General features: G+C 36.9%; 2 protein-coding genes across 3 annotated transcripts in view; one reads left to right on the top strand and one right to left on the bottom strand.

Moving 5' to 3' along the window:
• LOC107312724 overlaps positions 1-14,365 on the bottom strand; it is a 279,152-nt gene that overhangs the window by 160,089 nt on the left and 104,698 nt on the right. The gene's annotated exons all lie outside the window — the stretch shown is intronic.
• The window catches only part of KLHL4 (kelch like family member 4), a 33,080-nt gene continuing 28,825 nt past the window's right edge, over positions 10,111-14,365 (top strand). Inside the window, exon 1 of one of the 2 annotated variants that reach the window (XM_015860386.2) lies at positions 10,111-11,389. In XM_015860386.2, the coding sequence (XP_015715872.1) occupies positions 10,968-11,389 (422 nt within the window). In that variant the 5' untranslated portion in view covers positions 10,111-10,967. The remainder of the gene's footprint in view (positions 11,390-14,365) is intronic. The other variant, XM_015860385.2, reaches the window with a different exon arrangement.

The following is a 14,365-nucleotide window of genomic DNA, read 5'->3' as shown; positions in this document are numbered from 1 at the left end:
ACTGCCTTGAGCTAAAGAAAAATGAAATAGGGAAATATTTTAATCACTGTATGGAAGAAGGGAATTTAGCACCATCCTCTATGGGAATAACAGGACAACTCTGCATGCACAAAAAGTTTGGTCTGCAGCTAAAGAAAACCAGCCTGTTATTAGAAAATGTTACTTCAATGCTGTTCCCTTTACAGGGAAAAATATGCTCTATTTTGATTTAGAACTTGCTAAAAAGAATATAATATGAGGACAATTCTGCACTGACCTGAACTAGTTGCCTGTGGTTTTCCTATTTCACATTATCTCATTACGTACTGAGAATGTGGCTCTGCTTCATTGTACCTCCATTTACACTGCTGACAGATTATTTTACACAGGCTCCAGCAAAGAACTTGATATTTCTTTTTTTATTCCTTTTTTCTTAATGTATTTTTAGTCTGTGGGCTGAAATTTTTTCAAACCCAGAACTCGATGCTCCTCTGGGAAAGCCTGTGCAGCAATCCTTGTGTGCTTCATTCCCACTGAGCTGTTAGAGTGGTGATAGCTTCAGGTGGTATCCAAATGTTTGAAAAGTCTCTGAATCCTGTTATTCAAACCCATATTTCTCATTATGGCAGGCCCAGCTGGGATGTGTCCTGTGCTGCAAAGCTCTCCATGGTTGCTAAGTGCTAATTCACAAATCCTGGACTGGACTGAGTATCATCTGCTGCTGCTGAACACCAACTAAAATTTGAAGAGACTAGGATAGACTTATTGGCTTTGCCCTGTTCTCTCCTTTTAATAAGTGGTTTATATTCATTATTCAATTCCTTCAACTACAGTGTATTTAAAAATATATATAATTTTAATAGGATGACTTCAGAGTTCCACAGATGCTGCATAAGTATACGATAATGAGCAGATTTCCTTAAATTCTGGAAATAAGGATGGCCTGATGACCAGGAGGTTTCGCACAGGTAACCAGTAAAAAAAATCACTGAACATTAGAAAGCTCATCTGTGCACATTAGCAAGTCTGGGAAACAATTCTTTGTTTTTTCAGATTGGTGTACCTGAAGTGTTCTGAAGGTAAATGCAAATGAAGGTAAGGGCAAATGTAGCAAGTACTAATGTCATCCGAGGTGATGCTGTCATTCAGAGAAAAACAAATGAAAGGAAATGAAATGAAAGTGTTGCAGAGCTCATGTTACTCAGTATAGATCAAAGTTAGAAGGAGGTTACAAGATTCCTTGACTGAGACTGACAATCAGAGAATCAATGGCTACGTCCAAAAAAGTCCGTCCACTGAATGCTAAAGTCTACTGCATGGTGCAGTTTAGATTCTGAATTATCATCAAGAACCAGAAAAAAAAGCACCTGTAATTTTGTCTACTTGTCACTACCAGTTTTACAGCTACTGAAATTAAACTTAGGATTGTCTTAATTAACAGCACTAAGGTTGATGATTCATTTATACCTAATGGTAGGATGTTCAAGTAATTGATGTTAGATGAAAAATTTACCGAAGAATAATTCCTTAATTCTTTCTCTCCTTTTTCCCTGCTTAAAAACTAATTGCTGCTATGTATCAAATTGTTAAGTTTTGAAGAAATAAATGTGTGTTTTATGTTCTTATATTGTAAAAAACCAGTCTTCCGGGAACCATTTTGAAACAGGCAGATATTCCCATGAGTGATTATATTCTATAGGTCACTAGAAATTAATCTGAATAAAGATAAAATACAAATCTGGGAATACCTCCAAATGTTTTCCCCAGTAGCTGATTGTTTCTGGCATCCTCTCTTGTATAAGATGGGCAGAGGATAATATTCCTCACCTCTGCTTCTAAGGGAAGAAAGAATGTTCATAATGAAGAGACAATACGCCGCTGCATTACCCCAAATCATTAAGAGATTAAGTTCTGAGTTAGTTCAATACATACATTTGCATAACTTAATCAATATAGACTATACATTTACAAACTTACAAGTAAATTAGAAGTCTCTGTGTGCAGCTAATGGATCGAAGGCATGTAATGATGTAAAAAAACTAAAAAATAAAACAAAACTGAAAATCTAATATCAACAGCTTTGTGCACCATTATTCAAAATATGGACAGAAATAAAATGCTTCAGCTAAAACATTCCCCGCTTTAGGGGTAGGTGAGGAGTCAGCTATATATCTGCAGATTGTTGCAGAAAGAAAATAATTCTTGTACTGGAATAAGAAAAACAAACAAGCAGAGTAACATTCACATTTTTATCACAGCCTCTTGGACTCTACAAAACCTGTGAAGAGTATGTGATTAAAGGCCCTAGTGTAGAAACTATTTGTATTGTCCTTAAAATATAAAATATGTGTTATTTTCAGGAAGACTATATATCCTAGCAGTACAATAATGCCTTTTCTGCAACATATACTTGTTAGTACCTAAGTGAGAGGTCTGCAAGCCAGAATGATTAGGCTTGTGTCAGGCAGAAAAACAATGAGGTACGTTCCAGCATACAGAAAGCAATTTCAGAAGGAATGAAACTCCTAACGTGATCAGCAAGAAGAATTTATTAAGGAAGCAGTCAAATAATAGCTTTTCTTTTCCCACTGTTTTCTCACATAACATTTTCATTAATGTGAACCATAACTTTATGAAGTAAAGCATTTTAAAAAATAAAATAAATCAACTGCTATCAATGATCTAGAGGCAATTACGCACTGGGATTTTCTGTTTGTTTCAGTGGTAAGTTGAACCTTGTATTTTAAAGCAAAGGAATTCACTAGGTATATTTTTTCCAGTGATCATTAATTCCACATTAACACTAGCACAACTACAGACTTTGTTATTTAAAGTTGATCTATTTTGCATTTAAATTGTGACAGTAAGTGATAGTCATAGTGTAATCTTAAATATTGCTTGTATCAAGAACGTATTAAAGCCATCAAGTACTCACTAAAGAGAGGTACTAACAATAACGTAATTCAGGAAACTCAGTCAGCCAAAGGGCCCAACATTCTCACTCCAACTGTATCAAGTACCATGAAATGTGGCCCAAAGCAAAGTACAATTACCTTATGAGCCCTGATGTCAAAATTGAGACCTGAAAACAATTTGATGCAAACAGCCTTTTAAACTGATAATAAACCAAGAGCAGATTTCTGAATTTACGTTTGTGACATGCTAAATTGTACTAGTTGAATATTACCAATCAGTTTCAGCAGAAGTTTAATTTCAGGAGCCTTGCCGAGCTTTATTTATTTTTTTTTTTTTTAAGAACAGCTCGCTTGTAGTGTGTTTGCAAAATGATTTAATACATTGCAACAGCTCTCCCTGTGCTATCTCAAGAATTCCTACAACTAATATATACAACTGGAAGCATCAACTTTAATCAAAGAGAAAAAGAGTGTTAACTTCCATGTTCAAAGCTCGTCTGTATGTACGTATCTCATCAGCAACAGATATTTCTGCTCTGCATTTATTTCTATGGTTCATCAAGGAACTTTTCAGGAAATAATGCTATCTGACAATCACAGAAAAACCATAAGCTCCTTCTAACTGACACAGTGCTGGACAGTTTCTCTCTTCCAGATGACTACCTGCATCTCAGTCAAACGTCCAAAGCTGAGCTGGAAGCATAAAATAGAATTACATTTTTTAATCCTATGGAATGCTTGTCTAAAGCTCCTACCACAGCAGCTTGGGTTGGTACATGTACAGGAAATGGTCTCAGATAAGTCAAAGATGTTTGGGATGGCAGAAATCACAATGAAATTCACATTCAAGATTAGGAGATAACAGATTGGATCTAATAAGGCTATTGATAAAGTTCTGGATGAATTAGTCCAGAGTAATCTACACTAAAACAAGAGATTCTGCTCTCTCTATCCTATTCTGTAGCTTCATTTTCAGCCATCTTTCATGCTACATAGTAAGATTTAATGTACTGTTAGGTGTCATTTGCTATTTCTCCATTCAACTGCATTTCTTTCTTCCCTTGGGAATGTCAGCCCTCTCCCTACATTATGTTATCACTTGCAAATCTGATCACTGTGTTTAGTACCTTTTATCATTAATAATAATAAAATTAATAATGTATAAAGGTAAAATATTCTATATTTTACCCCATTTTCCAGTTTTCATATAATTGCACAGTACTTTTATATACAAAATTAATGTGTTTTCCACAGAAAATATGAAAATACTGTTTCTAGTATTCCAAAACATTGATGGGTGTTCTCTATTCTAAAAAACATAGAAAACTAAGAGCACCAAATTAGTTTGCATGAGAAACTTAGGATATGGGTAGATTAAAGCCACACTGACATGTTTTTATATTCTGGGCTAGCATCAGAAAGTGAAAGAGCAGCCTCAAGGCATCTTGGCAGCTGACAACAGCTGGAGCCAGGCTGAGCAACAATAAGATTGTGATGTGATTCTGTATGGCTTTTTGACAAAGCAAAAACTGAGCTAATGTGTGCTCTTGCAGGTGACAGGATGCCTGGTGGTAGGGCACTGTAAGATAGTTTGCCATGGAGGATATTGGTTTAAAGCACCTTTTCGGATGAGCTTTGACAGCGATACTTGTAATCATAGGATATTTAAAGTATTAAGTCACTTGACTGTTATGGCAACACAAAGGACGGATCAGAAGTCTAGGAAAGTTGATAGGAAAACCAATGATAAATGGAAGGGAAACAAAGAAAGGAAAAAAATAGATAGACATTATGCTACAAAACAAAAGAAAACAAAACCAAAAACATTTGGTATACAAGAATGCCTATTTTCACATCTGTGAATGAAGCAGGCCAGTATGTGCTGGAAGTTAGACAATAAGAAAGAATTGAAGTGACTGCCTCAGACCACTCAATCACCTGTACAGGTCAATGGTTTATGGGCTGGTTTGGCCCAGTTCTGTGATTAGTGGGGCAGAGGGATTTGTGAATCCATGCCTCCAGAAAGGGGAAACAGGGGACCCTAAAATAATTAAAAACAGCAGCAACAATCTGAGGAGAATTAACTAAATATGGTATCAGAACGCAAGATAAAATGCTATTACACAAAATAATTAGACTTGAAACTATTAAATCAAACTACTTGATTTTTGAGAGTGTCCGAAAGGCGGAAAGGTGAGATGCACATTAGGGTCGAGCAGCAGGGATGAGAGAGAGATGAAAAAGGGCAGGTCAGGTGATCTACAAAAGCTTATATCCCCTCTCTGAAAACAAAGTCCTCTGGGGTATGTAGTTCTTCTTTTCCAGACAGGTGCCTGGAACTGGAACATTAACTCTTTAACTCCCAGTGCACTATATGGCATTATGACGTGGAATACTGATACCTAAACATCATAAAACCATGACAACCTGCCCAAGGGCAGATAATTTTTCCATCAATATTCAAAGGACTCTGAAACCTCTGTTAGTGATTTGGAGGACATGCAGGGCCATGTTCTGAGGATCTTTTCCTGAAGCATATAACGCCTTTCATGAGTACCAGAAGCCATTTGCGAGATTGAACACTAAAAGTATCTAAGAATTATTACATTCTACACTGCACTGAGTTGCAACTGCCTCAAGGGCCCCCTCTTAAAATTAAAGACAGCATTTAATACTTTATAAGAGACAGTGAACAAGAGTCAGACTCAAAAACTTACCAGGGAAGATTGACCTTGGGCATAAGTCCTTATTCTGTCAAAGCTTTGAGATGACATATGATAAAGACTTATACTGACAAGTGTCAAATCTAAATACTAGGCTTTTTGGAGGGTATGCCAGATCCTTTCTGTACTCTTTAGTATCTGATGATAATAATTGGTTGGTAAATAAGAGTTGTTATTCTTAGTGAATGAGCAAAAAATTGAAATATTTTCTACTTGAAAATGCTATCGCAATTCTTTTTCCAGTTACAGAGAATTAGCGCCTGGTTTGATATATAGCTGTTATGCAGAATAACAGCAATCAAAAATTCCATCAACCATTCTATTACTTAAGATCCCCCCTCCAAAACCAATACAAGAAAGACAGCAATAGACCAAACTGAGTCCAGCAGAGAGTCACCAAGATGGCTGTGGGCTAAAGCACTTGCCCTATGGCTTGCCTGAGGGGAACAGGGCTTGTTCAGCATCATCCAGTAACTACCAGATCAAGAAATCTGAGCCAGGCTCTTTACAGAGTATGACAGGAGGAGGGAAAACAGACAGTCTGCATTAAATAGAACAGGAGAAGTTTGGCCAACTAAAAGGAAAACATTTTCACTATTAGGATGCTCAAGCACTAGAACAGGTTTCCCAGAAGGGTTCTGATGCTCTTGTCTTAGGACAGAAGTTTGGACTAGAGAGATTCTGAGGTGTCTTCCAACCTGCATTATGCTATAACAGTTTGGGAGAAAAAGATAAGGTTATGCCTCCTGTTACACAGTCTGATAGGCTTAGATAAACAACATGGTGTTGTTTTGAATGCCTTCACAGTTCTGAACAACACATTTTCATAATTCCTTCAATTTTATCCAGATTATAAGTAATATAAAAGATTATATAGGAAGAAACGTGCAATTAAGTTGATGACATTTACAGTGGCTGCTCTGAAAGTAACAATTCCTATTTTATTATACTGGCTCATGACATCAGAGGTGAATGTTGGTGATATGGCAGTAGAGGCTGAACCTCCCCATCAGTATCCCATTACATTCTGTTGTCGTATTACAGATGGCAGCAGAGGGGCAGTTTGACAAAATGGCTTCTTACGTGGAAGTAAGAGCCATGATGAAGTAAAAGTGTGGAACTGAACTCCTCCATGTGGAAAAAATTGCATCCATTGGCATTCATCAACACTGAGCAGTGGATGTGAACACAGGGAGGTGGTGGGTGGTGTGTTTCAGCAGTGGTGACAGCAACAGTGGGTCACCTCCACTGGTGCAGATTTATATGAGTGCGGCTCTTGTTCATTGCTGGCAAACAAGCATAACTAATGGTGGTGACTATGTTGAAATCTTATTGTAGCTGAGAATTTTATCTTTCAAGTAGTTTTACTGGGCTTTTTGTATCTTCTGTAGTTTCCATGGAAATAAATAGGAGGCACTACTTACAGAGCTACCTACATTACAAATGATGGAAATACGTATTCACTACAGTTTCTATTTGGAATAACTGCTTTTCTAAACCAAAAGTGCTACTGTCTAAAAGGAGGTCATCTCTCAGTAACATGGACGACAGAACAGGTTGTATTTCCACAGTATAAAGCTACAACTCCAATAGTTTGATTAGCTTCTTTACATGAGCAGAAATGAAGACAAGTTATTTAGATCACAGCTGCCTATTTCTAGATCAAGGTTACAGCAATAGGACAAAGAAATTAATTCATGCATACATCTTGCTAACAACCCATCCAGGTCTGTTATCTTACAACAGAAAAGCTTTCCTTTCTTCAGATTCTACAGAAAATACTCTTGCAAAAGATAATGGGAAGAGAGAGAAGAATGAACTAGTTGAATACTTGGAGAATAAGCAAAAAAAAATCATACAACTTAAAATATGTATAAACAGGCCACTTCTCAACTTGTAAATACATCAGCATTCCGCTCTGCATGTATTTTGAGGGGCTATGATGTTTGCATGCTGCTCAGAGTTAACACAGGGGAAAAGGGATGTTTCCTGTATTTCTAAAATACAGAGTGCATTTTTCCTAGTACTTGTGCTGTTCCCAGAAAACAGCAAACCTATATCTAATCATTTCAGGCCTGAAATTTTAGATTATTAAATCACTTATACTGTTCTATTACAGCATGTTGAAGTTTCAGCCAGTATGGTAACAAGCTGTGTGAAGAATAATCTGTTTACACCCTACCTGAAACATATTCCATGCTGACTCAGGCTGACTTTTTGAGCAAAACAGTCTCTTCAGGAAATCTGCAGTCAATTTTAGCTACATACACTTTACATCTGCCAAAACATGTGCTGAGTTAGTAGGAAACAGAGTTATTTACAAACAAAAGTTCTGTTTCCCCATTCTCAAGTCAAATCCAAGTAATAGGCTTATGATTATATCAGCAAAAGGATTTAAGGAAAAGAAACCAACAGAAGCTTTGTGAGATGATGAGAAATGATAGATTCAATATATCAGAGCTGTTGCTAAGTGGAAATATCAGAACTGCTTTGGTTGTCTCAATGGCCTGATTTAGTTAGCAAGGAACTGTGTTTTCTGTTCATCTTTACAAGATTTTATCATGAATTAATATATTAACGTGGTACAGTAAGACTCTCCTTAAAATAGATAATGGATTGTCCAGCAATCCAATCCAATGTAGATGCAATCCTAAGGAATATATACAAATACCATTACATATTACTTTTATAAAAGTGAGCAGTAGAACATTCATAAGCATGTAGGCTAAAACTGAAAGGCCAAGTAATATTAAATCCAATAATATATAGTTGTAATGCCAAAAAGCAACATCAAAATCAACAACAACAAAAAAAAAACCAACAACAACAAAAAAACCCACAAAACCCAGAACCTTAAACATTAAGTGTTCCAGTAACAACACTTTCTGCCCAATATTCTAACACAGACATCCTTCTTTCATAATATTCTTAAGTAAACGTTAGTCAAGAATACAGTCTGTATTAGTGGTAGAGCATTACTTCAATAGTGGATGGCACAGTTTGGGATGCCCATATATGATAAAGTGGCAGTCTTTGCACATATGCAAATCACAGTGCCAGAAACAACAGTGGCACCAGACCTGCTTTGCTCAAGAGGCTCATGTCAGAGCACAAACTGGCCCTCCTTCACTGAATGTTCATGCAGCTCAGGCACACAAGTGAGTTCTGGCAGCTACTGTGAGAGCAGTAACCCATAGCAGAGAAGTGGGGTCAGCACTTGGAGCATTTATGCTGAGGCTAGCAAGGACCTCTACTTTAACTCGCACAAGTAGGAGTATGTTATTTTTTCACAGAAGAAAAGACACTTATCCGCAACCTAATTTTGCATGTTCTGTCCACCAGTAACACCTGCCCTCTTGCCATAATTAAAAGTACATTCTGATGTAACAGTTTAGCCTCAATGTTTAGACTGGATATACGGAAAAAAAGCTTGTTGCTCTGGAACAGATTGTCCAGAGAGATGGTGGAAGCCCTGCCCTTGGAGACATGCAAGGTCAGCCTGGACTGGGCTCTGAACAACCCAATAGGGTTGTAGGGGTCCCTGTTCACTGCAAGAAAGTTGAAATAGGTGACCTTTAAGGGTCCCTTTCAACACAAACTATTCTATGATTCTGTACAGTAATAAAGATGTATCAGGTAAGTCTCTCAAATGTCCTCTCTTTTCAGATTTTCCCATCTTGCCTTTTATGGCAAACTTTTTCTCATAATTTCTTTTGCAAAAAGTCACTTCTATCCCTCTATGCATCTAAATTACAATTTTCTCCAACTATTTTACAGTTCTACTTTTGTCCTGGAACTTATCTATCTCACATCCATCCATTTCATGAGATTGCATATCATTTGATACCATTTGCTTGAATCTCATGAATAGGGTAGGAACCTGGCAGCCCAGAATAAGAGCTGATGGTTTCTTAGCTCTATTATCTAAATTTGCTGATTCTTTACAAAACCCTACTTCACATTTCACTGTTTGCATTACACACGGCCAAAGAGGAGGACTTCAGTACCTGAAGGTTCAAAACCCCATCAGCGGAGCTTAGGAAAGAGAAAAACCATCACAACACAAGTCAAAAAGAAGGTCTGAAAAAGGGATGTAAATGTAATGGAGAGGGGCACCCTCCTTTAATTCTGGATCCTGTCTTAGCAACTGCTTTACATTTTCTTGTTTCTGCACACTGCTTACAGATAACTACATCATCAACAGCACGCTGTGGGGAATGTAACATAAGAAATAAAAATCCCACTTATTTATTTAATTTGAACGTGCTTGCAGCGTGTGTACATTATTTCAGAACACACAGAGAATAGTTCTCACAGCCCTGCCTGTTGATGAAAGGATGAGAATGAATATGTCATCTAATAAATCTGCTGGAAACATGCTGTGCATTGTAAAAATAAAGATGCTTTAAAAAAAAAATGGAAATAAAAAAATCACACTCTTTTCATTGTCCGTGAGAAATTAAGAAGAGGACGACAAGGGGTGTTTACACAGGCACTTAGCCAGGAAGCTGTGTTTTTCACAGATACAGTCATTCAGGGAGCACATCTCTGATTTTATGAGCTCTCTCTCTCTGCTTTCATACCCCTGTAATCAAGACAAGAAATCTATCTGTAGGTGAGAAAATACATAGTTCTGCGCAGCATATTGAAATGCTGCCTCTTTCCTTTAGGTAAGTGCTACCACACTGAGGCCATTTCTAGTAATTTTACACAGCAAGAGAAACAAATGCAAACCTCTTAAGGAAACACATGAACTGCAGGATAGTTTCACAGTGAGTCCTTACCAAAAATCTGTGCAAGGAGACTATAAAAGAATTCTCCATAAATCTTCTGTGAAATGCAGCATTGCTGATTAGCAATGGAAAATGCCGTGAGATAGAAAGTCTTGTCACTTTATTTGTATGTGCTCTTCAGCATCTTAAGTTGCAGCTTAGAATCCCTCAGGATCATGTGAGGCTAGGTTATATATTAGGGAGCTGTGCTATAGTGCTGTGTGTAAGCCTAGCAGCTGGGTACTGTTATGGTTGCTGCTTTCCTGTGCTAAGCTGATTTACTTGTTTAAGGTCTGACCTCATCATCCTGTCAGTATGGATTCCCACCTATACAGTTAGCAGCAGCTTAGCATCGGCTCTAAGAGCTTGCAGTATATTAATCAGGAGAGAGAGCAAGCTACCGGTATTTGTTCTTTTGTTGTCTTTTCTTAAGAAGAGGAGTTAAAACACAAGAGATAACAAAGAATCCATTTCCTTTCTAGAAGAATAGGCTTTTGTCGTGGTTTTTTTTTTTTTCCTTTTTTTTTTTTTTTTCTTTTTCTTTTTTTTTTTTTTTTTTTTTTTTCCTTCCTGAAATAATGTCAGTATCTGGAAAGAAAGAGTTTGATGTGAAGCAGATCCTGAGGCTCCGCTGGAGGTGGTTCAGCCACCCTTCACAGAGCTCCGGAGGCACGGGGGGCTGCCACCAGCAGGAAGGATATGAGCACAGAGGGACACCGGTGCAGAACAGGTTGAAGAACCACTCTCGGGACAGAAATGGGCTGAAGAAAAACAGCAGTCCTGTCCACCACAATATACTGGCGCCTGTGCCCGGTCCAAATCCAGCACACCACCGATCGATTCAAACCTGGCATCAACAAAACCTCATAGAACAGCTTCGATCAAATGAAGATATTCCCAAAGCAAACACAGAGGAAAACTGTGTCAAGGAAGATTCAAGTAAAACCCCACAGGAGCTGCAGATGATCACAGAGGAAAATTCAGATGAATCTGCAGAAAGGTAGGAGTTTTAAAGTCTGCACTTCAAAAGCAGTACTTTTATCCAAGTTATTCCCTAAAACTGTCTTTGTTTAAGCAGAGTTCTTTGCTGCATTAATCTCACTTTATGTATGTGCACACCCACGTTCATACAAATAGAAATGCATTCACATTAAAAAGATTGTGAAATGTAAAGGCTCGATATGTCATTTCACAAATTCCAGAAAGATAAAATCCACCAGCTCGTCAATTATTTCCTATTGCAGTTTATGACATGCTAATTCTTTGTCTTGACTTACTATGTGTAAAGACAATGAAGAAATGAGCCTTCTGAAACACTGTCCTCATTCTGACTTTGTCAATGGGTGCAACTTTGACAAATGAGAACTGCTGGAGATGCACAGTCTGTGTGGTTTGTCAAATTCTTCACTGCCTTTTATTAGTGCCTCCTTGACAACTATAATTAACCTTGAACTAAGTGGAAAGAAAGCATCATTACTTGCTTTTTTGAAGGTTTCTTTGCAGTAACATTACTTTCACAGCTTGTTTAGCACACCAAGGGACAAATATTTTCTGTAAGGTCAGGTTAAAAGATATTGCAGCTGTGCCACCTTAGAGGTCTAAGAACAAAGGAAGAGCTATTTTTAAGAGGATAGTAGAGTGAAGAAAACACGAGCACAAGTTATTTGGTTAAACACACCATTTAGATTGATGATGTTTTTAGAACTGATGTCAGCAGTAATAGCTCCTACAACAACAAATTTACCTCTCTTTTATTCCTACTTGGACTCAAATAATGCATTTACAATGCAATTATTTGTACCATTAGACGAGATAGCCATCAAGTCTTTAGGAATAATTTCAGATATTTATATTGTACTTAAATAGAAATCCATCTTAACTGAAGTTATAGCTTCTCTCAGTAAAGCAGAGCTGACAGTTTGTGTATTTTTGGCAGTTGTTGTTTTTCAAGTTGTACATCTGGTATGGGGAACATTTGCAGATTGAACAGAAATAATGCCTTCCAAAATGTCATTTTGAAAACAGTTTTAATGGATGCTATGTAAAAATCATTACAAAACAGAATCAATGAGATAGGAATGTGATAATTTGTATGCTCACTCATGTACTAGTTTGTAATTGGTAAAAAACATACTGTTGGCATAACTTACTTCAAATAACATTACATATTTCCTAGGGAAAAAAAAAAAAAAGCAAACATAGGCACATCTTAGAAAGAAAGTAGTTTTGGTTTGAAAAAAAAGAAAGAACAACACATAATGAAGATAAGACCATTATCTGATGAAGAAAGTTTAAAAAAGCATAATGAATTCAGTTTGGAAGGTACTGAGGCACTGTCACCTAAAATGAGATGTGACATTTTCTCCAGCTATATAAAAACTTTCTGCTGATACCTCATGAAATGTTGTTCCTTCATATTCCTTCCAATTTATTTAAGTTCTACTGTTGAGTTGTTTACATTTTCAGATTTTAGAAGAGTTTTGAGAATGTGCATCATAAACTATTGCTATGGTCCTGTGTGTTTTCTGTAAAGTTATCAATAAAAACATGTTATGCATGTTGTAGGATAAAGGAATTCTTAACAAATGTTTTAAAACGTTGACTTAATAAGACATGGTTATAATAGTCAATTGCCACCATGTGTTTCACTCCAATCAAAATTTTATCTCAAGGAATTAAAATATGTTCTTAAAGATGCTATAACCTAGCTCCAATTTTTTACATATATATCAGAAGATATATATGTAAGCAAATTATCTGTCTTTCACTTCTTCTGTAGCACCCTACACAAGACATACAAGAATTAATACACTAATCACTTGGGTAGAAAATCAGGCATTTGGAAGTTCCCTTAACTGCATCTTCTCACACTACGAAAGTCAATGAATAATGAACCATGAAATTATTGCATCCATATCCTCTTTTGCATTCGCACCTGAGGATACAAAAAATGACTTCAAACAAATTTCCCTTTTATTCTGTGAAAGGAATCTTTTCTTCTGAGCACTGACCCTTATCCAGTCATTTTACCTCTGCCTGCAGAAGTTCCATTTTTAGCTGGATTTGAAAGCATGACAAGCTGAACATACTCCTACCTGTCATTTGGACGTTCAAAATAGCGGGAAAGGTTAGGTATTCAGGCCAACACTTCAGTCTTAAACAGGATATGTGCAGAATTTTTTCTAGCAACACAATTCATTCTACCAAAACAAAGCTGAGGAAACAGAAGAATATTCCTTATTTCTTCAAAATAAACTGAGATGTCTCTCTCCAGAAACCTCAGAACTTACTGACTTATCTGATACAGACAGGATATGTGAGTTTGATGAAATATGGGTTGTTTATTAAGGAGAAAAGGTAAGTAAAGTTCCAAAGAACTGATCCATTTTGTATATTCTACCCTGAGTACACTTAATCCTGTTTTCTTCAGTCTTTTTGGTGTTCCTGTACCCAAAATAAATAGCCTAAAATCTAAAGAAACCTTTCTGATCCACAGGTTTCTTCCTGAATACTAGCCCCTGACAAATGACTGACAAAGAAAACGAGAATTTAAGGGATGAGAACACATTATTTTTTCAGTAATGATACCTGATTAAGATGTAACCAACCAATAAACGCTACATGCAGAACAGATAAATAAACTGCTCATTGACACAAGGTTAGGATAAACTTCCCAGTGTGCCTGGGGACTGTCTTGCTGCTAGGATAACACACTTTGAAGGTATCGGACATATTCTGGAAGCATTTTTAATGATGGTCCTTGTCCTGCTAAAAGATCCTTAGGAAGGTTAAAACTGTACTTCTGGAGAAGTACAGATTTTATTGGCCTAGGCTGATTCTCACCAACCAACTTCTTGAATGAGGAGCTTTACAAAAGTGAAAAACAGAGAAACCAGTTAAAACCTGAACAGATGCCAAGTTATTTTGTTTATTTGTACAATATATTTTTCACTATAAAAAAATATGGGGTTAGTAG

The sequence above is a fragment of the Coturnix japonica genome, chromosome 4 (genome assembly GCF_001577835.2).
Source record: "Coturnix japonica isolate 7356 chromosome 4, Coturnix japonica 2.1, whole genome shotgun sequence".
In the NCBI taxonomy this organism is placed as follows: domain Eukaryota; kingdom Metazoa; phylum Chordata; class Aves; order Galliformes; family Phasianidae; genus Coturnix; species Coturnix japonica.
The sequence above is the reverse complement of the archived record's forward strand: the minus strand, read 5'-3'. Positions and strand labels throughout refer to the sequence as shown.